Source organism: Numida meleagris, chromosome 4 (genome assembly GCF_002078875.1).
Source record: "Numida meleagris isolate 19003 breed g44 Domestic line chromosome 4, NumMel1.0, whole genome shotgun sequence".
NCBI classification, from domain to species: Eukaryota; Metazoa; Chordata; class Aves; order Galliformes; family Numididae; genus Numida; species Numida meleagris.
This window is the reverse complement of record NC_034412.1, coordinates 1,811,982-1,839,055: the sequence shown is the minus strand read 5'-3', so window position 1 is coordinate 1,839,055 and position 27,074 is coordinate 1,811,982. Positions and strand designations below refer to the sequence as shown.

General features: G+C 39.7%; 1 protein-coding gene across 7 annotated transcripts in view; it reads left to right on the top strand.

The window, feature by feature from the left end:
- The window catches only part of IFT80 (intraflagellar transport 80), a 54,902-nt gene that overhangs the window by 19,644 nt on the left and 8,184 nt on the right, over positions 1 to 27,074 (top strand). For 6 of the 7 annotated variants that reach the window (XR_002437749.1, XR_002437748.1, XM_021393647.1 and 3 more), the window contains 14 exons: positions 728 to 865; positions 8,407 to 8,586; positions 10,968 to 11,086; positions 11,895 to 11,969; positions 13,179 to 13,342; positions 16,179 to 16,243; positions 16,544 to 16,679; positions 16,851 to 16,998; positions 17,632 to 17,803; positions 19,563 to 19,652; positions 19,752 to 19,924; positions 21,046 to 21,169; positions 23,905 to 23,988; positions 25,218 to 25,381. Coding sequence is in view for 5 of the 7 variants with exons in the window: in XM_021393647.1 (XP_021249322.1) it covers positions 728 to 865; positions 8,407 to 8,586; positions 10,968 to 11,086; positions 11,895 to 11,969; positions 13,179 to 13,342; positions 16,179 to 16,243; positions 16,544 to 16,679; positions 16,851 to 16,998; positions 17,632 to 17,803; positions 19,563 to 19,652; positions 19,752 to 19,924; positions 21,046 to 21,169; positions 23,905 to 23,988; positions 25,218 to 25,283 (1,734 nt within the window). In the remaining 2 variants the exon portion in view is untranslated. Of the gene's footprint in view, positions 1 to 727; positions 866 to 8,406; positions 8,587 to 10,967; positions 11,087 to 11,894; positions 11,970 to 13,178; positions 13,343 to 16,178; positions 16,244 to 16,543; positions 16,680 to 16,850; positions 16,999 to 17,631; positions 17,804 to 19,562; positions 19,653 to 19,751; positions 19,925 to 21,045; positions 21,170 to 23,904; positions 24,398 to 25,217; positions 25,382 to 27,074 lie in introns of those variants that run through there. The other variant, XM_021393649.1, reaches the window with a different exon arrangement.

Here is a 27,074-nt window from a genome sequence, read left to right as displayed (position 1 = left end):
ATATAAGCTGTGACCTATACTGAAAAAGGTAATGACACTTAAAATTAGAGGAGATGAAGCCACTGTTTTCTGTTACAGGAGCATTGGTGAATCCCTTCGGAAATTGTGTAGTTAGAATATTTTATACCCAAATTGGAAACACTAACGGTATTTCTTCCCTTAAGTAGGAACTTACTTTTAGTTGTATGATATGTTAGTTCTGTCATTCTCTGAATGTCCAATGGCTGTGGTAAAATCATACACAAATATTAAATGGAAAAAAAAAGAAAATATCCATCAAAGTGTTGAAATCAAGTGGCTCTGTTAATTGGCTTCCTGGTCTCCAGTTGGTTACAATCAGTGAGAAAATCTCTTTGGTTTAGAAATTTGAAGAGGTGCCTTGCATTTTTGGGTACCAATAGAATAAATCCCGTGGTTATATTTTCAGCTTGCAGTGAAGCGCAGGAAACGCTCTCGTTATTTCAAAATATTTTCTACAGAGTAATGTAATATTTGCCATAGCAGTGAAGCAATGTCTGTTGCATTACACTCACCAGTATCGACTGGGAGCAGCCTTTAATGAAAAGTGAACTATAACGTGTGATTTTTTTTTTTCCAGTTAAACAAAATGCGCTCAATCAACTTGGAGAGTGTATTCTTATAACTTCTGTAATTGTGAGGGGAAGTGATAGCTCTAAAGGTGCACCCAAAATATGGTTTTATGTAGAGAATTATTATTTTTTTTAAGGTTTGGGACAGTTATGGGCATCTACTGTACAGCTCTCAGCCCCATGAATATCCAATAACGTCTGTCGCCTGGTCTGGGGATGGAGAATTATTTGCTGTGGGATCTTTCCATACTTTACGTCTATGTGATAAAACTGGGGTAAGTAACAACTCTGAGAAACAGCAGATGTGGAGCTCGGCAAGTTTTTTGATAATACAGTAAATATTCCTGAGGATATACGTGTACAGGCAAGTATTTTTATTAGCAGAAACCAGTTCTAACTTCCAACACCTTTCTACTGGCTGCATTTGTATCGCTCTCTTCTTGATCTGCCCAGATGCACTTCTTAAGATGTTCTGGGTAGGTCACATTTCTTCAAATAATACTGTCTTTCAGGACATTACATTTTTTTTCTGTGCTTTTCATTTTTATTTTTTGTAGCTTTTTTCTTAAAAAAAAAAAAAAAAACAACAAGAACACAGTAAGCATTTACGAGCATGCAATGCAGCTATTAACCATAACCAGCAAGGGCTGTGTGACTATAATCTGTCTTAAAAAAAAAAAAAAAAAAGCAGATAGAAGAACAATGTCCACGGGGAAAAAAATACAGGAATAAAAATTCCTTTGCATTTTTTTTTCCTTGAAAAATAAGAAGAGCTGTCAGGCACAACTTACAAAGAAAACACAGTGGTCAGACATTAGAAATTATAAGGCAAAAGCAGTATTAAAAGAGGAGCTAAGGGAATGTTTGTGAAGGATGGACAGGACACAGTTATTCTAGCTGAAGGCAAACTTCTGCCTTCTCATCTGAACTTCTCTATTACTTCCTAACTGTAAAATTACTCTGATAGAAGAAAGGCAGCTAATGGAGATTGCTCTGTTTTTCTTTCTTAAATAATAATAATAATCTTATTTTTCTCCCAACTCACAGCTTTACTGTGTTTCCTATTGCTGACCAAGTATTTTATTTTTTTCAACTTTTTTCTCCAATTAAAATTAATGCGGTTTCATCTGCCTTCACTGGTATTCTAAGTAAGTTAGCCCAGAGCACAGATTGACCTGATTGTCTCTGTGGATTTCCTGTGGTTCTGCAGCTTTTTGTTCAGACTCAAATTGCATCAAACCTTGCTGGTTTGGGACTTTCATTGACCCATTCTCTACCTCTTTTGTAGTTGTGTTTGTTGCTCTTTTGCTCAGCTTGGGAAAATGTTTGCTGTGATATTTTGGGGTGTCTTCAGTACCTCGGGTTTTTCCTCGCTGTGGACAGGGATGACACATTTCAGATGGCTTTAGGCTCTTGAAGAAAAGCCCTTATACAAGAAGAGTCACCCAGGATAAGATCTGAGTCTTCGTAATTCACTTGCTTTACTACTATCTATTTCTACTCCCATTCTGTTGCTGAATCTGGATTCAGCAATATTCCTTGGTGTGAGCCACGATCATTTGGAGTGCCCTTAATTTTGTTTGATTTTTTTTCTTCATTTAATATTCTGTGTAACTCCATTTCAAATGCAATTAAAGGAATAACCTACTCTGTGGCCTTCCCCTCTCCCTGTATACATATATATGTATATTTAAATGCTGTTGTAGGACTGTTTATGTATGTCTAGCATATTTTGCTTGATGCAGCCGAGCAAGGTATATTTATTCTGGTGTACTTACATTTGTGTGGGGCTACACTGTGTAACACAATGCTTAAAACAAGCAGACTAGCCATTACTATTGGTATTCTTCCTAGAACACCATGCTCTCTTCTTCCACAACCACTTTCCGCCTCCCTTCTGAGTGCTGGGATTACTGAGCTACATCAGCAAGTGGTAAACTGAAATAAATATGCTCTTGTGGGGGTGATGCCAACAATTTAAATTGCATTTTGCACTCAATACAGATTTAAGTTTAAATGTGGCAGAGACTGATGTAGTGGAAAAGGAAGAAAAATGCTAGAGTTTTTTCTGCTGTCACGTGTGCTGTTTTGTAGCATATAGCTTTTGTTTCTGCTCCCCGGGGCATTACTGTTTCTCTTGCTAGTCATTATGTAATCTAATTTATTATAAGTGCAGTTGAAACTCCTGCTAACTGAAAACCAGTAATTTTTTAATCAGTATTTAATACTGAATAGACTTGTGGACTTCATTTAAAATTTTAATGCAGATAGGTTTATTTTTTCATAAAGTTAAGGGTTCTTTTACCTGCTTTAGTACTCAGCTCTTAAAGGAACAAAGACACGTACAGTAGCCAGTGCCAGATGCTTTTCTGTGTTTTGCAGCTAGCCGTGATCATTTGTTATCTTCAAAAGTCGTGATTTTTAATGAAAGTTTCTTTCCTGACATTAAATATAAATAGTTACTAAAGAGCTAGCTTTGCTAATATTGAGGGAAATGGAAGAATGATTCACATACCACCAGAGTGATGGAGTTTGAAGAGAACCAGACCTGGCTTTTACTGGTCAACATAGACATTTTTATTATGTCTGATGTAATGGAGCTGTATTGGCAAATTGCTCCTCAGGGAGCCATCAGGCGATATATATATCATTAACTCTTCTCTAGCATATGTGTTCAGTTTGGGGACATAATTAAATTAAATTCTGTTAGCGTATGTTCTTTTTTCCTATTCTTTTCTTTCTTCCTGGATACTTTGCTCTGGCAGCTGTACGTTAAGAGAAGAAAACTAAAAATGTAATAGTAACTCCTGGACCAATTTTATTTCTTCTTTTAAAAATCACCTTCGTGTCTTGCTAGCGTTATTTATCTAAAAGAAATGATTACGGCTACCGTACGGAATACCAAACAAAAGATATTTACTGTTGGAATTTGTTGTCTGCTCTAGTGTCTGTCATCATTAATGCTGGAGAGACTCCTAAGATTAATTTTAAAAATATTGACATGTAATGCTGGCTGTGTTGATGGATGGACTCGACCCTTCCTGGTGTTGGCGGCTTTTCAGAGTCGAATCGCTTGGATGGAGGGCAGAGCTCACAAAGTTCCTTTACGTAAGCTATTTCCTGTGGCTCTGCATGCTTCCCTTGCCATTACTGATCAGGTCAAAATATTTACACAGCAAGAGATGGGAAGAATGACAAATTCACTAGCTTCCTCCTCCTCCGTTCCGCTCCCACATAGTGTCGTAGGAAATGGAGCCTACCCATCCACTCCAAAGACAGGTTGTGTCCCAAGTGCTTCAGAGAGTGTAGAAGGATAATAGATTAAAATTTAGGGAATATTGCCCAATATCTATAGAAAATAAAGGAAAAAGTTCTACAAGTGCGACAGCTACTCCTCACCCCATTTAAAACAAAGGTGAGTGTGGGTGCTATGGCTAAAAACATGGAGCTCTGTTTCTTTTTCTCTTTTTCCCAATAAGATAAACGTAAATATAATGAGAGCCCATGTCCAGGATTGGTCGTGTTTAACACATAGTGAGCAGTGTTCCTTTTTCCTTGTGTTTTAAACTGTTGACAGAGGAGGAGAAAAAGAATCTAAGGATTTTAAAACTGCAGTGTCGCAGATATTCACAAAGAAGCTTTGAAAATAATTAAAGTTTTCTCATTAAAGCCATGATTTAAATTCAGGATATTGTGCAGAATTTGCATTATCATATATCCTTCGTATTAACATTAGATATTAGACTAACACAAAAAAGATGGCAAGATTTTGAAAGAAGCTATATACCATGCATGTGTTTTTGTACTGCTTAGGACTGAACTGCACTGCAGCACTGGAAATCCCAGCAAATCTGTTTTCTATAGAGTTACTATGAGCTTTGATCTCATTACATTTAGTTTTAGCCTTGCTTCACAGAGATATGCATTTGGCAGTGTAACAACATAAGGGTTTTTTTCTGCACTGTCTCTGTTTCATCCACCTTTATTAACAGTCATGATTCTGAATTCTTTGTAGCTCAATAAAAGAAAAAAATATTGCAGATAGGTTTCCCATGGAGTTATGTTGCTGACCAATTCTTTCCAAGCTGACATATTTTAATTTATTAGAATTGGCTAATGTGACTTCTGGAAGAAAATGAAAACATGTGGATCATCTATGGAAGTAATCATCTATTTAAAGAATTAAATCAATGTTTCATTTTCTAAGGTTAAGAATTTATGTGGGACAGTTTGCCATCCTATTTTTAGTTCTTCTGGGCTCTAACAATTATGAGAGTGTGCTTTGGATTTCAGGAGGATTTCAGGAAAGCAGCTGAATACCTCCCTTGGAGGTAGTGGCTGGGTCAGTTCTTGATAATTCACGTTAATTACCAGAGTTAAGTCCTCAAGATGTTTGTAAAGGCAGCAGGAACCCTTCATAGTTCTGTGTTTCAGCAGCACAGGTGCTGTGTATTCACACGTAGCACGGGATTTCCTTCCCACCTGCTATGCATGCTGTGTCTGGTTTGTAGAATCTTTTGTGGGTTCCTGTGTGGTGGGACTTGAAGGCCTAATAATGGTGGGGTTTGATATAATAAACCTTATGTTTTATACTCAATAAAAAATGTGTGGAGTCATATATAGACAGACATGCACGTTTCCCACAAGCTAGTTCTGTATATGTATTCACGTTCAGACATTTCTAATGCACCTAAGTATAGATTTGCTTTGGATAATTGATTTTTATAATCTTACAAGATTAGATGTGCCTTCCATTACACTTGTAATGGAAGAGAGACCCTGAGCAGAGACCAGCTGGGAACAGCTAACCATCCTCAGTTGACACTAGCATTATGTTTAGTCATTTAAAATGTAAGAAACTGCTCTTTTTCTTCGTTACATTTCTTTTTTTGAAGTATTTATTCCATGGTATTACCTGGATAACCGTTCTTAATTTATTGCGTTCGGTCCAGAAATAATAACTAACTAGATCCTTTGTATTAGGTCCTGCATGATCAATATTTGACATTTGAAAGGCTGTCCTTGTTCCTGGGACACAGAGTTCTTTGGAGCTGCTCATTAAAGCTGTTTGACCCACATCTCGGTTTCCATTTCTGGAAGTCAGGCAACATACAATGGCTGCAGTGCTTCATCTTTTTTAGTACGTTGTGTAACCAGAACGGGGAAGCTTAAATTACTGTTTTTAGATATTTATTTAATGTATGAAAAAAAAAGAACCCAACTTCTGTAACTACTCTTTTTCTTCTTGAGGTAGTTTATTGAATTCAGCAAAGAATTAATTATGGCACAGGGAAATTGTAAGCCAAGCAGTAATAGCAGAGTGTAATATTGCAGCATTTTGACTAATGCTGGAACAGCATTCATACAGTCCTTCATACAGTCATATTCATACTCTCATTTTTTAAAAAACTCAGAACATCGAGGAGGTGCACAACAGCTATTTCAGTTTCTAGATGCTGTTTCTATCTTGTAAGTGGAGAGATGAATTATGTTTAGTTATGGCAACGTTTTGTGTGCACAATAGATGTGTCAGACATCCTCGGGGAGTACGAGTCACTGGGGTGGCCTGAGTTATACCAGAGCTTTCAGAAAGAAATGGAAAATAAAACTTTCTAATTGTTTTATATTTGCAGATATATAGATGTGTTAGGTTACCATCTGGAAATATGTTACTAAGTATTTAAAATACCTGGAAAAAAAACAAATTGTAGAATCCTCTTTTAGTGTTGCATGGTATCTGCGTTGCATAAGAAAAGTATTGCTAAAGACAGCTTCTTCAGGCACCCTTATTTGGTGTTCCCTTGATGGCTTGCTGCCTTGGTCTAATGTAATTTGCCTTAGAAAAAAACCTTGTCTGTGTGGGAAGATCCTAATATCCAACTTTGAAACATGGCTTCTTCCAACTGTTCTCAGCTGGATCACCTCTGGCCAGCTGTGAGATGCCTCAGATGTGGGGCATTCTGAGCATTCCAAGTGTGCTTGTTGCCATCATTTGTCCTACAGCTCCGCAGCTTGTTCCCAATGTAAGGATGTCAGACACAAGTTAGTGGTATGCCCTTGGTCGCTATGGAGTGTTTCATACAGAGTTCATCCCATTGAGGCAGAAAAGTGGGTTACAGCCTTTTTTAAAATAAATAAATAAACCCCACACAATTACCTTCTCCAATTGCAGTGCGTGGTGTGTCCAAGCCGAGAGGCATGGAAGCTGAAGCCTTGCAACTGAGTGCTTGCAGTTGGAAAGTCAGTCAGTGCTGACGTTGTCTTTCACTTGCCCTCGAGTGTGTAGGCAGTGGAAGAGCCCTAACTCGGGAGGTCATCTTCTATAGTGCGCTGCACGTGGTCAGTGCAATGGGGAGCTTGAATTTCATCCCGTCGTGTTTCCCTGCTATTGGAAGTTGGAGTCCGACGCCTTTATTTTAATATGATTTTCGTGATATCATTTCATATAAATCATACGAAGGCTTTGCGTGAAGGACTTCATATTTCTTTGGTCTGATGTGTACTGCAAAAGAAATCAGAATATGAAACGTGGTAGAAGCATTAGGTGAGCGTTTTCTTCCAGCTGTCTCCCCTTTGGTATAATATCATGTATCTGAAAGTCATGAGAATCCAATGGCTGCATTTAACTTCGATCACATGCTTTTTCTTCACGATTCCATTCTTCAGGTTTCAAATGCATTTGAATATTCAGGTAGCTTTTCAAAAGCCAGAGGCTTTTGAAAATATCCTGTCGAACAGTTCTGAAGAACTTATAGTTGAGATTTGCGTCTCATTTTGAAGTCTGGTTTAAGTCCCAAAAGTCCGTAAAAGGTCACTTCATTTTAGTCATCCACTTTCAGGGAAACGCTTGTTCTCAGATTTGGGATGACTCGTATTTCTGAGATGCAAGACACAGGAAAAAAAGGTCTTGGTCTGAAAATTCTTCTCGTTTTTGACAAGAATGTAGCGTGGATAAGGATCCACCTAAACTTGAGAGGAGCCTTGCACATAAGGCTGGGGGAATTTCTGAGTAAGGGTTTTCATTGGAGGAAACATAAATGTGGAAAAGGAATAAAATTACGGTTAGTATTAAATGTAAGCTTCTCTGGTTCTCTCCAAGGCTCGGCCAGATGTCACTACTTTGGTTGCAGTCATGTTTCAATTTCTTGTTGTTGCAAGCATAGCAACTGGAAATTTTAATACATCCTTCACCTATAAAATAACAATAAAAGCCTAGAGAAAAAAAAGTGGGCGAGGCATCCAGCATCTTTTTTGTGTTAGGAGAAAGGTGCTTAGGCATCACTTCAGTGCTTTTCTTAATCCACCGGTGTCATGGTGCTGGGAGCACTGCGAGCAGCAGTAGGAGCCTGGCAGCTGTGTGTGCAGGGGGAGCACTGCCCCGTGCTGCCTGCTGCTGCCTGGGCATTGCCATCGCTGTGCTGTCACTGCAGCAGAGCTGGAATGCAGATGTGTAAGACCATAGCCTGCTGCACCATTGCAATTGTTTCTGAGCGCGTCCGAGTACGTCACTTAATTTTTATGTAGTAACCGTCCATGTTTATGAAGGACTAGATGCACTTTAATTACGTTGTGACTGGGTAACTAGACACTTTGACATTCTGCCCTATCTGATGGCTTTCCTTTTTGTGTCCCTGCTTTTCAAGCAATCTCGTCTAAGAAATCGCATCTCCTTGGTTTGCTTGTTAAATGTAATGAAATTTATTTCATTTATGTGTTTCTTTAAAAATATTGACAATACTCTTGTTTATTACAACAAGTTACTTCCAAGAAGTACAAAAAAAAAAAAATTCAGAATTCTTTTCTGTCTTTCTGCAAGTGGTCCTATGCTTTAGAGAAGCCAAACACTGGCAGCATATTTAATATTGCGTGGTCTGTGGACGGCACTCAGCTGGCTGGAGCTTGTGGGAACGGACATGTCATTTTTGCCCATGTTGTGGAGCAGCGCTGGGAGTGGAAGAACTTTGAAATAACATTGATTAAGAGGAGAACCATGCAGGTAATCCTTAACGGCACTGTGCGTTCTGAGTAGCAGCTTTCTAAGGCCTTTTTTTCTGAAGAGATTTAAGTTTTCAGTCCTCAAGGAACAAGTATTATTGATTATCCATTACTGATGATCATAAAATTGCCCTGTACAGAAGATCATACCACCAGATGAACCAGAAGTACCTGGCTCAGAAGTACTTTGTCCTCCAGAATAATGCAAAGCTGCTTACATGAAAGAGATAAACTTCAACTGTCATGAAAATGTTTATGCAGAACACAATACATTGGCCAAAACCAATAGAATTACAGTCACTGTCAGCAAAGATGAGACTGCATTACTAAGTATAGACGATATAGAAGAGCTTTCTTTGCCTTACCTGCATCCAGGAGTTGAGGGAGCTGCTCGTTTAGTAAGATTTACTGTATCCCTGTTGATAATGAGGCTATGATGAACGTTGCTGTCTCGGTGCGTTTCCAGATAAATTTGCTTGCTGGCTATGGCTGCAAAGAGTTGTAATGTGCTTTCCTGCAGCACGTATTGTATTACAGCCTAAATTCATGTCTTCCAAACCTACAGAAAAGCGTTGTATATCATATAACGTGCATCAGGTACCTACGTGGTGCTTCCAGCCCTTGGGGACTGAGCAATGGGCTCTGGCCTCTGCGGGAGCTGCCAAGTCCCAGCCCTGCTGGAATCGCAGCAGGCCCTACATGTGGTTTCTGGAGCTTAGGTTTAGGAGCCTTCCTTTGAAAAATGTTGGCCTGGATCCACGTTTAGGTTACCAAATATCTGTGAATTAAGACAAAAATATGAATTTTACCTTCTAATTTGTTCTCTGTGTTCCCAGACACTGACTCACAGCATTCACTCTGGACAGTGGGGTAATATAAGATTTCCATCTTACAAACTTTCCAAGTTGCACATTTGGCATTAGATACCAAGCCAATATTTTCAATATCAAAGTCAAGTTCCTAAATTCCTAATTAGGCCCTTAAATGTTTTCTTGTCTTGATTCTTTAATGTTGACTATGTCATTGGGAAAAGCTGTAACAACAGGAATGCTGTGTTACAGTTGTGTCCGGTGGGTGGGATAATATGAGTCAGTGTCTGGGAACACAGAAGACAAATTAGCAGGTAAGAATTCATATTTCTTCTTTCATTCCCAGACATCGACTCGTAACAGATGGGCTCTGCTAATGACTCCGGGGAGTTTGAATATGCAAACAACCAAGGAAGGATAGCTAACGCTGATCCAAGATTAGCATTTTATAGTATTATTTTCTTGTGATTTTATTTTATTCCTATATATTTATGGAGGAAAAAGTTGCCTACAAAAGCTTCTAGATGCGTTCTTTTGTCCTTATTGTTACAATAACAATGTTAATTAGGGATATATCACTGTGGTGGACACGGCAATTAATGTGTCGTTGCAAATGATTTCTAGACTTTCATAATAATTGAGTTTGATCCTTGTTTTGCAGTCGGTTACAAAATGGAGGAAATCTGGGCAAAGTCCTTAGATTTGAAATGCCTGAAATCTTTGAGCTCAAAAATCTGTGTTGGTTACAGACAAACTGGTTTTCTTGAAACATTGTCATTAGAGCAGACTTCCACACAAGTGGCAAAGACACAGCCTGCTTATGGAAGTCAGCACCTATATTCCTCTTACTTCAGAATGCGGTAGCATTAAAATACACGAAGCAGAGCTATTTAACATCTCAGCAACATATCTTTCTCCAAATCTTGGATATTGCTGAGTTGTTTGAATGGGATTTTAATGGGATCACTGAAGTATCGCGTTTCAAATTGTTTAAGTAATCAGCTGAACGCTGAGCCTTAAAAGGGGAACGTTCACACAACCTCAATCATAGGAGCTTCACGTCTAATAGTTTTCTTATACCTTCTGTGTTCCAATTAAACACTGATTATTTCTTAATTTTAAGGAGGTCCATCCAACTCCTGAATAATATTTATTCCTTGAGCATTAGTGCTGCTGTGCTTTTTGTTTCTGTTTTTTTTACACGAGACAGGTTTTTGCTTTTGATTTTTAATTAGAACATCCATTTATGAAGACCGACCGTTTTTGCAACTTGAGTCTTTAAACACCAAAGTAAATGAACAGATGAAAGTTCTCTTTAAGACAAAAATTATTTCTCACTTCCCTCCCCCCCCAAAAAAAAAAAATTCAAAAGCATTCTCATTATTTATTCAGACTTTATAGAATCTTGGACTTTCCGTTTTCAGCAGTGTTGGGAAGGTGCCTGCTCCTATAGAGCTGCATTCTACTAATGGCATAAAAGTGACAGCGTGTGCTTGTAATAAGAACATCGTATTTCAATACTGTTAATTTCAGCTATTGCCATTGTATTCAACCCCAGATTTCTCTTAATCAGGTGCACAACGTTATCAATGATGCGGTTGATTTGCTGGAGTTCCGTGACAGGGTTATTAAGGCCTCTTTGAACTATGGGCATTTGGTTGTTTCGACTTCTCTTCAGTGTTACGTATTTTCGTAAGTAATACGTATTCACAAAGCCTTTTTGAGTTTCTTTAACCCTTGTAAGAAAGCAGCAGAAACTTTCTTTTGGAAATGAATTGAAATATTCCATCTAGCATCATCATCATCAGATGTGAGTACAGTTGCGCTCCTCCTGCCATCCTTTCTTCCTGCCTCTTGTTGGTGCAGTGACTGTCTGCATGTGTTGCTACAAAAAGTTCTGCTCTTTTCAGGTAGAGGCAGCAGTGGTGGTGGCTGGATGCAAGCGTGTTTGTCCCCATTGGGCGACTCCATCCACTGTCCTCTTTGAATACTACTTCTGGCATGCCAATTATTTGGGAATAGAGTAGGAATGGTTTAATCCTACATGATGTTTTAAGAACATGATAGCCTGTTTCGTATGCTGAAATCTAAAGTTTACTCCTAAAGTAACTGACCAGTGAGACAAGTCATGTTTACAGTAATCCAGCGTGTAACAGGGCACTCAGGGGAGGGGCTCCATCCTGGCTCCAGAGAGTTGAGCTGCAATTCAGAAATATTTTTTAAAATGTGCTTGTTTCGTATAAATGGGATTTTGCTTTCCACTCAGACCACAGCTAGTGTGAAGGGATGCAAAACTGAAGGCACAAGCGTTACTGGATCACGCTGCATGCTTGTCAGTGTGACTTGACTTCTTGCATGCTGCTTTCCTTTTGAAAATCTTCCTTGATGGGAATGTTAAATGAGTAAAATGTGTGCGTTTACTTGGTGAATCCAGCTGTGTATTGGCAATGCTATGTGAGGACAGTGGTTATAACAAATGATGAACTTGTTTTTCTCGCAGCACAAATAACTGGAATACACCGCTTATCTTTGACCTGAAGGAGGGAACAGTGACTTTGATTCTACAAGCAGAAAGGTAGCTAACATAATGCAGTGCTCCTCATTAGATGCTTCCTTAAGATATATTTCCTAAAAACTGTTGTTTTGAAACTTAACATACACAAAATTTTAGAAATAGACAAAAAATGCTCAGTGCTGGTAAGCAGTTTGTGAAAGCTTAGCTGATATGTTTGCTGTGTATCTGTCATAGTGGCAGTGAATCTTATATATTACATATGTATGATTATCCTCTTGTTTATGGAAGAAAGTAAATCTTCCTCTAGTACACTAACATCTGCTTTTTGATGTTTTGTGTTGTTTTTTTTTTTGAAGCAGAATATACTTTATAGAAATTGTCTTTGGCCTCCATGTTTAATTAGAAACACTGCCAGCTATGCAAACCAAGAAATAAATACTCTCATTTTTCTCATATATTTGTATTTGCATTTGCAAGAAGTGACTTATTTTTTTCAATTCAAAAATGTTCCCGTCTGTATTTCCTGGAAATCGTTTGTCACAGAGATCTACACGTGTACTTTTGTAGGAGGGTCTGCAATAGTTTGGGGCCCACCAGCTGGCTTTTTGTTTATGGATATGTTTCGTGTCTGTGAACTACAGATACTGTCCTTAGCAAACAACTACTGTTGTGCAGAACTATTTGTATACTGTGTAAATGATTGGAATGTGTTCTGGCAAATATGTTGTTTTCCTTACGCCCTGAACATTAATAGATGACAATCGGTTCTGAAGTGTCTTCTATTTTCTTTACATTATAGTCCACACTGAAGGAAATGATACAGGTAATTCTATCTTAAGGCTGGCTGTGGGTGTTAGAGCTGCTTCTCGAGTGTATACCCACAGTGCACAAACTAGTGGTCAGAGTTCTCTGTGGGGCAACGTGTGGCCGTTCTGTGTGCAGCCAAATGCTGCGTCCTCAGGTGACACAAGACATAAATCTTAGAGTATCTGTAACCAAGAGAATCACTGTAATTCCAGATAATAAATACGTCTTATGGAAAAAGATAACATCCACGTTAAAACCAAAGTCATCCTCACAGAGCTTTCAGAATGTAACTTTGAAACGTAAGGCTCAGAAGTTATGTCATGTAATTGAAAACATTTGCTGGATGTTAGACTGTTGTCTTCAAATGGCTGAAGTGATCGTCATTCTTTTCCATATTATCAAATGATTTGCATTTCTGTGTTGCTGGATTTTTTTTTTTTAAGTGTTGTTTTGTTTTCGTAGGCATTTTCTTCTTGTAGATGGTGGAGGACTTTATTTATATTCCTATGAAGGAAGATTAATTTCCTCTCCAAAATTTCCAGGAATGAGAACAGACATTTTAAATGCCCAGACGGTATCTTTGAGTAATGATACCCTGGCAGTCAAAGACAAAGCTGATGAAAAGGGTGAGTTCTCAGTTCTAATCATTCCGTGTTTGCTACTAATTCATTGTGAAGTTTTCAGCGTCTCTGTATTTCACTTCGTTTTCCCTGCTCACTCAGCCTAGTTATTGTACAGAGAAGGCATAGAGCACAAAGAATTTATCTATGATATAAATTAATGATAATAAAATAAAAAAATGACTCGAAATTGTGGGTCTTACTTACCTTTGTTTAAAGAATCAAAAAAAGATGATATGCTTCTGAAATTCTACATGTTTGTAATGCATCAGAAAACATGGAATATGTGCAGTAAATAGTTGCACTCTGGGTTTTCACTCTTAAAGATGATTTTCTAAAGAAGTCCCTCAGCGTCTTTGTTTCTGTTTGACTGTTTCTCATAGAAGCTACCAGTACCCTAACCGTGATTAATTGTAGCACTCAGCTGTTCTTTGTTTTAGGCTTTTGGGGTTTGTGTCTTTACAGCAGCTGAGTTTTCTGTGCAGCTGATGTGACCGTAGCTGCGAGGCTGTGGTGCTTTGTCTCACTGTTGTCTTCTTGATGATCTTTGTGGTCTTGAATTTTGTGCTTTGGCATCAGAAGCACTGTAATTATAAAATGTGATGTGACAGAGTGAACTTTTTATGTTAATGAGTGATAGAGGAAAATTTTTGTCAGCTTTTTTTCCATTGTTCTCTCTTAATGCAAATACATCGTTTGCCTGTGCAACGATTTAAATTTGTCACTGGAAATCCCACAGCACTATGACTTCTGACTTCAGTGCGCTGTCATTTATAGGCCATGCAAATGTTCCAGCCCAGGGCTGTGGTGCTCCTTATAGCTGTATTTCTCCTGTGGCATCTCCCCCTGTTTCCACTGGGAACCCATCTGCACAGGAGCTGGTTTTGTGTTAGAGTGAAATGGTGAAACCATCCTGCCTGTGGTTCCAGCTACTTTTAAACAGTTTCAGAATGTAGGAATTCTTGGTCTTGTACCTCCAACTCCCAACCATTGCTTTTAGTGTCCTGAAGATGTTGTCTGCAGCTCTGCACACGGGCTAATCTCTATCAGAACTGTAATTTACAGAGGCTAGGTTTCTGGCTATGGTTTCAAAATAAGCCCTCCAAATGATCCTGTTGGTAGGAGCTCCCATTCTGCTAATAAATAGGGATTTTTCTTTTCCTATCCTAGCTACGAGTCCCACCCGTAGTGGTAAAAAGCCTTATAATATGCCAGCACATGGGAAAACAGATTCTTGGCACAGGAAGCTGTGGCTTATCTGAGCCTGTTTCTTCTTCTGCACTCACCCTAGCAGATGCATTTTTTTTCTTTGCCCTATTTTGAGGGCAGATCTGTTTTTCATAATGCAGTGCATTATAGAAATATCTGAGATGGCTGAGTGTGATGCAGGAAGCAGTTTGCACGTCGCAGCAAGGAGCTCTCTGCGTGCTCTCTGACTCCAACATACAGCCAGGCATAACTTCAGGGCAGTTCCATGGGTATTCCTCCTCTTCCAGTAATCCAGAAAAAAAAAACCATGCACCTCTGTGCTTAGTATCCTCCCTTGTTCTGTAGGGAGGCTGGAGGAGGGAGGAGAGCTTCTCAGAAAGGAGCTGCTGGCCTTAGTTTAAAGGAGTTATCCCATGGAAGTGCAGCATGTGTTGTGTTAGAGGCACACCATAGCTGTTCTCTTTCTCTGGATGATCAAAGAGAGAAATTAACCTTTGTTTATATGTTTAATTTATAGATACAAAAACAGAGACAGTTTAGGTTCTAAGTAATTGCAAAGTGATGTTGAGATTACACCCAAACACTTGTCTTCTGAACTATCATGTAAGCATTGTAGCTTAAGATATTTGTGAAAAGTTAATCAGTTTTAATTGTCACTTAGGTGCAATAGTTTTCGCTGCCTTAATCTCACTTCCTATGGGTATTACAGTAGCAGTGAAATTGGTTTGTATAGCTAGATCAAAATAAATGTCATGCAGGGAGCCATGCATAAAATTGAGTGAGAAAAATACCCCTTCTCAGGAACACCTCATTCTCTTTTGTATATTTAACCAGCTGCCAAGAGCAACGCTTGTGCAAAACCCTCTCCTTTCCTCCTCTGCAAACTCAAGCAATGCTTTCTGAACACCTGCTCTTGCAGTTTCTTTTTTTTCCTGCCTAAATAACCATTGACCTCAAACCAACATCCTGCGTCCTAGTGAAAGGCAGACACAGCAGGATTAACATGTTAACATCGCCATCCTTTGGAGTGAACGTGTATGTTCATCTCATAGCATGTGCTTACAGGTAACAAGTGGGAACGTCAGGTGGGATGTGTCATCAAGCATCTGAAATGCTCTCACATCTGTGTTTTCCACAAACTAATGCTGAATCAAGTGTTTAAGTTACAGCTGGTGTTCATTATAGTGGTACTGATTTCTCTAGGTTTGAATACCCACATCTGTCTCTGTGTGCATATTCACACACTGTATGTACATTTGTGTGTCTGTGTGTATATACACACACTGTAGGGGTATGTGTGATATACATAGTGGGTATAAAGGGGCTGTGTGCACACGTGGTGGTGTGTGCAGCACACACGTGCACATATAGAGAGAGAGAGAAGGAAAGGAAGAGAAACTTTATTTTTAGGCAAGTTGCAAATACAAAATCTTCACTGCATGTCCCAGAAAGATGGGTCACGTAGGCAGAGCATTGTAGAGGAGGAATGTTGTGGGGTTGTCTTCTTATTTTCAAGGGCAACACAGGGAGAGTGTGAATTACAGTAAGTTATACTCTGAAAATGAATGGAAGTGACTTTCAAATCTACGGAGAACTGTTGGTTTTAACTAATAAACCATATTTTTTCCTTCAGTTATCAATATATTTGATGCTGTCTCCGGCAAGCCACTGGGAGATGGAAAATCTCTAACCCATAAGGTAAAGTGAAGGCTATAGTATCTCTTACTATGTTTTGAAATTAGTAATCAATAGTGGTTTTCGGACTGCCACTTCCAGTTTTTTTTGTAGTCTTGTAGTAAATTCCTAAACTCTTCTCTGCTGTAGTTCTGCTCTAGTCTGCATGAAATTCAACTGATATGATGCTTAATTCAACAGAGAAAACACACAAAAATTGCCTTCACAATCCAGTTGTCTTGACGTTCATTTGTTTGAACATGACGTAATCCATGACACAAGTTTCCAAAACAATAATCAGATTTTTCTTTTTTCTTTTTTCAGACAGAAGTTGTCGAGATTGCTTTGGACCAGAAAGGACTTACAAATGAAAGAAAAATAGCTTTTATTGATAAGAACAGAGACCTTTACATTACTTCAGTTAAAAGGTTTGGAAAAGAACAGAAGATTGTCAAAATAGGTAAGAAGAAACCTAAATGTTAAGATTTAAAAGTAAATTCTGTAGACAGGTTCATGATCCAGCAAGCGTGAGGTCTGACCATTCAGTACCTCCAGGGAAGTTTCAAGAAGTATACATGTATTTTGGAGATTCTTGTAGAACTTCACCTTACTCTGTTATCTTTAAATTAAGGAACAATGGTTCAAACGTTGGCTTGGAACGACACATCTAACTTACTTTGTGGGATTCAGGACACCCGTTTTACGGTCTGGTACTACCCCAACACAGTCTATGTAGATAAGGATCTTTTAACAAAAACTCTGTATGAAAAAGATGCAAGGTAATGTATTCTTTTTGATGTCATTAATATTACTATATATTTTAACCGTTTCATTCATTCCTCAGAGAGTTATGGTGTCCAAGTAATGATGCACAGTTTGAAAGTAGTGTAACATCTTGATGCAGGAACAAAATTTAATCAGATACTTCAAAATAATGTCTTTGTTGTTTTAAAACAATAAAGTTGATCTGTTTAAACTATCTGCTGGGAATGAGTAGTGTCAAAATATCTGGTCACAGATAACATTATTTCTGTCTCATCATGTTTACTTACTTCAGCACGTATATGTGATAGGAAATTCTTCCTAGAGAGTAACTACATTAATAATTTCCTTCTAAGAGTTATGGGAGCCCCAAAATATTTTTACTGAAGAATATATTTAAGTTTGTTTTCATACAAATATCCAATTTGCATTTGCCTTTCTGTCAGCATTGCTGTCATTTTATTCTTAGGGAACGATGCAGCTACCAAAGGGCTGTAACTGTTGAGTAACTAGGTGCTTAGATTTCCATGTGCTTTGAAAATAAAGTAGAATCATGCTGTTATTTTAATAATAAATATTTCCTTAAATTTTTTATGTTCTTTTCAATATGAAAGAAGTGAATGCTAACTGACTTTTCCTTCTCTGTGCAGTGATTTTAGCAAAAACCCTCAGATTGTACATTTTGTTGGAAATCAAATAACAATTAGAAGAGCAGACGGATCACTTATTCACATGAATATTTCACCTTTCCCTGTGATTCTTCATGAGTATGTTAGTAGCTCTAAGTGGGAAGATGCTGTCAGGTTGTGTCGCTTTGTCAAGGTAAGTTTTAATATTCAGCAACATTCAGATACAAACAAAACACGACAGTGAAATTGTTTTCAAATATTACTTTAACAGTGGTGATTGCATATCAGATGTTGGGTCTTATTTCCATTCTGCGTTGTTGTTGACAATTTTGGGGCTGGTGGTGAAAAATTGTACATTCTTATTTTTAGTCGCACCAAAGTCCAGATGAATTAAACATAAGTATTCAGAGAAGCTAGTAATAAGCTTAAGTTTTAGGCCTTAATGTATCTGATTCAAACTATTCTGTATCTCCACATAGCTTTGTCCAGTATTTTTTCATGTTCTATTTCACTCTTTTTTCCCTTCCCTTTCTTTTGTATGTATTTAGGCAACCGCAACAGATGAGGTGAGTCTGGCAGTGCTAAAGAAAAATCCCCCTAAGTCCTGCCTCCTTTCCCTCGTTTCATAGAATCAGAGACTGGTTTTGGTTGGAAGGAACTGTACAGACCACCAAGTTCCAACCCCTGCCATGGGCAGGGACAGCTCCACCAGACCAGGCTACCCAAAGCCCTGTCCAGCATCCTTGAGCACTTTCAGGGATGGGCAACTGCAACTTTTGCAGGCAGCAATGCCGGGGCCTCACTGCCCCCATGGTGAAGAATTTCTTTCTTATAGCTAATCTAAACCTACCCTTTTTTATTTTAAAACTGTTACCCCTTGTTCTGTCACTTCACTTCCTGATAGAGTTCCTCTCCATGTTTCTTGTAGACCTCTTCTAGATCCCAGAAGGCTGCTTTAACAGTCTCCCTTCTCTTCTCTAGGCTAAATAACACCAGTTCTGTCACCAGTTTGACTGTTGCCTCTTTAATAGTTGGCTTCTATTCAGTAGTGGGAACTGGAATTTCAAATTTCAAATACAGTATAATGTTAACTTTTTGGAATAATCACGGGGTCTTTAAAAATAAAACACCTATATCAGCAGTAATATTCATAATATTGTTTCTTTCTGTGAAGGTTTTCTAATTCAAGTGGGGGGTTTTGTCAAACTTCTCATGCGTTAACTTCATTCTTATGGCTGGCTTCATCCAATGAGTTTAATCATCCTTAAAATTAGTGGTAGGTTTCCTTAAGTGCACAAAAAAAGAAATACCACGAAAGCAGAGCACACGGCATAATATTATTGCCATTACCACTTTAGCTTTTCTAAGTCTTGATTCTAAACATAAAATGAACTGAAAGTATCCTGGTGGAGACCAAATTTTTGAAGAACTTATTTACTTTTCAAAGAGTTCTAGTGTCAAGTAATTTTTCCTTTACCTTTCATTTGTAGTACACTTATCATAAGTGATTGGTTATTGTCAGTAGCACAATTCCAGTAGCTATTTGTGAAGCGAGGTTGGTATGAATGAGGTTAAAATAATTGAACCCTGCTCAGTGCTTTGTTTTCCACTGTAGTTCCACAGTTAGTGACAGGCATGATGATGAGGTCATAAAATCATTTTGTGGCAAGAGTTCGTTATTGGCTGAGATGCTGAAAACTAATGATTCCTTCAGCCACTGTCAGTCTCAGCTGATCACAACATCAGAGTTTTTCTAATGAGGGATTTCTGAGAAATAATTAAATCGTGGCTTTCTATTAAGAGACTCAGACCACAGCGCAGTGAATGGCATACTGGGAAGTATTGCATTTTTATACATTATTTTCAGGACTTATGAGCTTCCTTTGAGGAGTCGTTCTTACTGTAATGTTAAATATTTGAAGGTGTAGGAATTGCGTATGTTTTCATTTCAGGATCAAACCATGTGGGCATGTTTAGCTGCTATGGCAGTTGCTAACAAAGACATGGCGACTGCAGAAATTGCCTATGCATCAATTGGTGAGGTAAGGAAGTGGACTTAACAGTTTCAAAGTTAAATTGTTGCGAAACTGATTTAATTAATTGATTTCTCTCATTAAACTTATTGTGCATCTTGTTAACAGATTGACAAAGTTCAGTACATCAATTCCATCAAAGATCTTCCATCAAAAGAGTCAAGGATGGCTCATATTCTCTTGTTCAGTGGAAACACACAAGAAGCTGAAACCTTACTCCTTCAAACAGGCCTTATTTATCAAGCTATTCAAGTCAACATTAATCTCTACAACTGGGATAGGTAGTATTTCTTTAAATACAGTATGTTCATAAGCAGTCTTACTAAGAGAACCTGTAAATTTTTTAGTTCAACTGTTTTATTGCAGATAGTTTCCTCAGGAATTTTCTATCTGTAATTGTCCAGAGCTAAATAGCTAAAGAAGTAAAACAGCTTTTTTTTTTTTCTATCAGATTTAGAAGATAAAAGTATTCTGTGATAAAACACTGAAACATGCTTAGAGTCATGTTTCAATAACGTTTTCCTTTTTCATATTGTTAACATAGAAAGGTCCTTAGCAAAACGTCGAGCTGCTTGTGACCCCCGAAGAACTTAAGCTGTTTTGAAATGTCTTGTTGCTAAAAATAGGGATGTGGCTGTTCGGACTCCCAGCACTGTGTAGGTGGATGAAATATGAATTAGGAATGAGAAAACAGAGTAGGAGTTTCTCCTTTGAACAAGAACACACGTTTTCTGAAAGAATCTTCTGGGGCCATTTGCTACTAATTGCCCAACTGTTATGCTCATATCACTGGGGGCAAAAAGTTTTCTTTGCCCACGTATTTCTATTCTGGATTGTGTTGCCTAATATGTATGACATAAAAAACATACTTTTTCCAACATTATTTCTTATGAGATTCATATGGAAGAAAACACGAATGTGGTCAATGATACTAGTCCAATGGCTAATGTTTCCCACCTATGCGATATACTTCCAGCATAGGTTACACAGCACTTCAGTGCATAGGATGGCAATATTCAAAAGTAATTTATGACTATAGTAATGTTCTTAAAAATGATTAATTTTGCCTGTTTTATTGAGAGTGCTGAACTCTAAGCATTCTTTTCTATTTTCTTGCAATAAAGACTCCTATTGTTGAGTTCCAGCGATGTGATGAGGTTGTCAACAGAAATAAATTGTTGGATATTTTTCGTAGCATGCATCATAAAGTAGACAGTCACATCCATTGGCTTCTTTTAACCTCCTGTGATTGATACTGATGTGGAGCTACTTGGCCCTGTAGATTAGGAATCCTTGCCTGCAGCCGAAACGCTGCTCAGCGTATCGGTTTGTAAAACCCTGCTGATTGTAGTTGTGCCAGAGCATGATACAGCCTGACAAGCCCCTTTCTGTTTTATTCCAGGGCACTAGAGCTAGCAGTAAAGCACAAGACACATGTTGACACCGTCCTGGCTTATCGACAGAAGTTCCTAGAGGACTTTGGTAAAAAAGAAACAAACAAAAGATTCTTGCAATATGCAGAAGGTGTAAGTATGCCTTGGAATTATTCCTACAGCCTTAGGTCAGCCAGTTCTTTGCAGCCATTTTTACGGTGGAATTGCTTTGCATTTTTCCTACTTCGGTTCAAATGTGGACGCAAATCTCAAGATTTTACATCTGACAGTGCAAATTCATAGCTCAGTGTATGGCTACTTGGTTAGTAACCGTTGTGCATGTGTTTTGTGTGAAGGCACAGATATGGAATGTATATATTTAGTATCTGGCAAGGATTATGCAAATGAAGGCACAGTTGTTTTCTATAAACAGGGAGCTAGATCTTAGAATGGTTGAATGCAAACCTCTTCAATGTCTTCAACATTTTTACATACTTTCATGGATAGTAACAATAACAAACTTTGAAGGTAACCAGATATGTATTAAACATGAACTATGAACTGTTCTGTCAAATATGGTAAATAGCTATATATATTATTTTTTAAACCTCTGGACAGCCTCTCTGTAATCATTAGGTTATTTCAATGCACTAGCACCTGACAGATCTTAAAGACTGAGGAGCTATCTTATTGTTCATAAGGTGAATGCATCTTAGATTCCACCGGGCTATCTTCTGTGCCTAACCCTTACGAGAGGTACTGCATACACACCTTAGGCAGCAGTTTCATTCAGCAGCCTCTATGCTCTTCCACTTGCTGTTCCGAAGCATTCTGAGGGTGCAGCTGTGAAAAGAGACATGTACTTCAGTACGTCCTTTCATCAACCGAAGCCGATGGATCAGGAAATGCATCTTCTCTGTTAGCTCAGATCCTTTAATTGGATGGTGCTCATTACACTTTCAGTAAAGCTTGATTTCTAATGTAAGTCATTAGCTTTTAGCACTTCTGAGGATGTTTCATATCGTAAACAAGAATAAAAGTCTGCACGGTACCTATCCACTTATTGAACGGTCCAATTCTTCAGTACTTTACCTAGGAGATGTAGAAAAATAACAGTGGATTTCAAGCACTGTTATTACGCAGCATTTTCAGCTGCTGAGCTGAGATTATTGTCTTCTACCACACTGAGATCCATCACTGAGCAAAAAATCACATTAGTCCCCTGATGCTTCTGAAAGAGCCTTTTTGGATAATACTGTCCCATCTTTAAATCATCAAGAAAGCTGGAAGGGTTCCTAAGCAGTAACATCTTGTCAGGGCCAAGGTGTGAGCAGAGCCTGTGTAGGGGGTTGGCCTTACTCTCAGTCTTCAAAATCGGGTGTCAAGTGCAGGAAGTTCCTTGAGTTGTATTCTATATCCATGTTCTGGTGGTCTTGTCTGCTGGATCTGAAGCTAGGAGGGGACCTACCTAATGAAGTCACTTTGATGCTGTTGGTACCATGATATCTGAATTCTTAATGCAACCCGTCAGACTCAAACAGCAATTGGGAAGAACGTGGTCAGGACATCAAAGAGAAAAAATAATCATGTTGCTGTTCCCTCTTGGAGAAGAGAAAGATCTCTCACTTTCCATTTCACCACCAAAGGCTGCGTCAGCCTTGTACAGGGAGCGCTTACCTCTTTTCTGTACTGCAGCTGAGACCACTGATCTGCAATCAGACGTGGAATCTAAACAATGTGCTTAGTTGTTATATCTCACATCTTTATATATAAGGTATTATGAACCTAATATGTATACTGAGAATCCATATCTTGGCAGTTTCTAGGTGTTACTGGCAAGGGTTGTTGGCTTCATGGGCAAGTAACTCTCTGGGCTGGATGGTAGAATTAGCCCTTTCTGTGGTATGTTTAGCATCTGTGTGACATCTGCTAAAGCAAACACATTCTTTCTTAGAGCTCCATAAAGATTTCAGTCATCAGATCCAAAGCACCTGGGCCCAGCAAATGCATCCTGAATTGGGGGATTATCCTTTTCACATGAGAATATGGGTGTTGCAGTTGCATCTTCCCCAGCAGAGAATCCTTGTTATTTCACAACTTGGTTAACAGGATAACAGCTACTCTGAAAATTGCCTGGGCAGCAGTTGAGATATTTTTCCCCATCCCATCCTTGACAGCCTTCATTTTCTAGCAATGAAACTAAACGTTGCAAATACATTTTTGTCCAGGTTTTGGACATGGTTTTTGTAGTCATCAAGTGCACCATGATCCATGTTTTCATGTCAAGCATTTTTGGAAACAAAGACAACTATTGCACCCAGCTGCACAGTGTGTATTGTGCTGTATCTGTTGTCTGAAGTTTGACTGAAGTAGAATACAGCCAGAAGATGACGAGTCTCTGCAGCTGCAGAAAAATGTAAATACAGCTAAAACACTTACTGATGTAGAAGACAAATATCAGGCAGAAATCTGATTTCTGTTATATCAGATAACAAGTGCAACATGCCATCAATTAACTTAGCGAACTTTAACTCCAGTCAAAAACACTACTGCATATATTATTGATAAAGAGCTGTGTTCTGAGTTATAGGGCAGATTTCATGATATTTAAGTTAGATATTAGCTGATCCAGGTTATTTTCCTGTTCTAATGCAGTGGGGTTGTTTTTGTCAGATGAAATGAAATGGTGTGTTTTTAAAAATATTACACTTTTTAATTTAAAGGTGGAAAGATCCATTTGCTAGAATTCAGTTGTGCTTTTGATTCGTTCTGTAAGTTGTTATACTTGAAGAATGAATACTTGAAGAATGAATACTGCTAGTGAATACTACCTGACCTCTCTGTACAATGTTGGTTGACCTCTGTGTACTCATTTTCTATTCTTGCAGCTGGAAGTTGACTGGAATAAAATCAAAGCCAAAATAGAGATGGAAATTGCTAAAGAAAGAGAACGAGCAGCAGCCAGTGCCACAGTAAGAGCTAGTGTAACTGTACAGCAGTAACTGACCTCCTATCCATATTAATAAATGCTTCTTGAGCATTTTGTGCAGGCATATTTTGTCAAACAGAAGTAAAAATCAGCAAACATTCAGTGGGAACAGGAGCTAGAGTTGATGCAGTTCTTGTTAGTTCTCTTTTACATAGGAAAGTGTCTGCATTTGTTAGATGTTCTTTATGAAAGCCCTTTGCAGTGCAAAGATGTGAGCAGGTTGTTCATAGCTGACGTTTTATATTATAAATCCTTTAAATGCTCCCATCAACCTGTTAAATATCTGTACACCTGGTGAATTTCTCATGTTCTGTAAGTGATTATATGACACTTTTTTGCATAGTTTATTGATTTCGTAATTAAAACCATCAAATAAAGCGTTTTGTTTGGGATTTGGTTTTTGTTGTTGTTGGTTTTGTTTGTTTTTCTAATGTAGGTAATAGGTGATGCATTAGGTGATCTCCCAGTTGATTTACCTGGTTGTTAAATAACACAACAGTTTTGATGTAGCTCATTTGAAGCTCCCCAGTGTTTTGATGTACTGACATGGGACACAGTGAACACCTCCCATTGACTTGCAGAAAGCACTTACAGCTTCCAGAACTGAGCCCAAAATATCACTAATGGCAAGTGTTTAATGTTAAATTTATGAACCCTGGCTCAGATTTGCAATGCAATGTAGGCAGTTTTTAAAGACCAGCTTAGTGGTGATACCAAGTTCAGAATCCCTACTCAGTCTTGCTCTTCTTGAGGCCAGCTGAAAGCACAGCAGGCAGATTCACTCAGCTTCTTGAAAGTGCCTGGTGCAACAGTGAACCTTGGCAAAGTCTGAGATATATATAGATACAAAGACAATGTAGAAAATATTTTTATAAGAGGCAGTGGAGACACTGTCCCTGGAGGCATTCAAGAAAAGAGTAGGTGTGGCACTGAGGGACATGCTTTAGTGGGCATGGTGGGGATGGGTTGATAGTTGGACTTGATGATCTTAGTGTTCTTTTCCAACCTTAACAATTCTATCATTCTGTGATTCTAAGAGTTATGCACATAATAAGTATGCGAGGAAAAAGTTAAGAAAATACTCACTAATGACTGTTAAATACCCACTACCCGTGACCTGGCAAAGGCTTGTGTGTGTGCTGGCCTGGATGTTCTGGGATTGGTACATCAAGTTATCCAGCTGGACTCACAAAGGTTATTCATTGTGCACAGGAGGCTGAACCTGTTTCCCTGCTCTTTTTCCGGTGGATTGGAAGCTCGGCACGTTCTGGATTTTGAGATTTCGTGTTGGGTACCAACCCGGTGGCTGATTGCACTGGTGGCACATGTGCACACCAAGCTCTGCGAGCGCAGCTGTGGGACCAGGCTTGGAAAAGGTAACACTGAGGGCATAGGAGGGTGGGGTGAGAATCGCTGCAGCTTTTTAAAGTAGAATTCTTGACCAATATTGATGATACCACCTAGAAATAGAAGGAAAATGGGGGGGAAAGCAGAGCAAGCTCTGAAGGAGCCAACCTTACCTCTGACCCTGCTGGTCAGGGTGGGGAAATGGGACAGCAACGTGGGTTCCCTGAGGTTTGCCTGTTTGTTGAGAAGACGGATGTGCACTCAGCCATCCTCACACAAGCATTGGGTTAACGTCACCCAAAAAGCTCCGTGTGAGAAAGTGATGCAGGGTCAGGTCTGCTTTCTCTGAATTTTGGCCATTTTGACCATTCTGCCCTTGGCCATCTCGTAGCTATTTGAAAAACTTCATGAGAAGCTTAATGGCTTATTCATTTAGGAAGACTGCCTGCAGTCATCCTGTTCTCTAGTGAGGCTCCTACCAAAATCCTGACCCTGAAGCCTTACGCTGCCCGCATGGGACCAGCACTGATTTGTGTGAACAGGTTTTTCTTCACTGTCTCACGTTCCTTGGGGCTTTGCACACTTGCTGGGCTGCCTGTCCCCTGAAAAATACAATTAAGGCCTCACCTCAATTCCAGCTGCCTCAGGGAAATAAAGAACACGCTGCCAGAGGGTGCCAGGATTTTATTAGCAAGCAGTGAAGGTTGCCTTCCTCCGTTTGCCTTGCTGAGAAATGAAAGGCTCTGTACAAATGCTGAGGGTTGCGGGAGGAATAGGCTCCTGCTGCAGATCCCACTGCCCCTGCCTCCTGCTCCCACCCTCGTGGAAGGACAGCTTCAGCAGGCTGAGCTCACGGCATTGTGCTCACGACATTGTGATCTGGGCACAGACTGAGCTGCAGGCAGCCCTTTCCTTCACATCACTGTACCTGAGTGATGTCATCATGCAAGAGGTGATGTCCCCAAGTCAGCTTCCTCCAGTGCACGCGTTGTCCCTGGCTGCCACCTTCCATTGTGCTGGCTCTCTGCTCATCCTGCTCACTCAGGACTCGCTCCCTGCACGGGGCAGACACTGCAAAAGAGCCCTGGGCGACTCAGCTCTCTTCTTGTCCAGCCCACAGCAGGGAGGTGAGCAGCAGCTCTGGGGCTGCTGGTCTCTTTGGGGATATGATGTGAGCCCTGGTGTCCCGCAGGCATGTCCCTGCTGCAGGTCCCGGTGTCCTCCAGCTGTTGTATGAATGAATGGCATGTCTCCTGGAGAGCGGGGGCTTTTCATCAGTCCTGGCCCTCCTGGGGCCCTCAGTGTCCAGCATCGCATCCCTCTTGGGAACCAACGATTTACAGCATCCCATGGCATCCAGCATCCCGTTGTGGCTAGTGTCCCATCATGTCCAGTATCCCATTTTGTCCTGCATCCCATCGCATCCAGCACGTCCAGCATCCCTCCCGGGGATGCCGGCGCTGCAGGGACCGCTGCGTCCCTCCGGAACGCGGGGGCTCAGCCGCACACCCAGCCTTCCTCTTCCCCATCCCCATCCCGGGCAGGGCGGCTGGGGCAGCGCTGCGCCTCCTCATAGCTGGGCAGATGCTTCACCTCCTCGTAGCTGGGCAGCGGCGGCAGCCCCAGCCCCACGCCCGGTTCTTCCCGCAGCTCGTCCTGCGGGGCGGCGGGGCCGTGCTGCCGGGGCCGGGGAAGGCCGTGCCGGCGGGGCCGGGGCGCGGG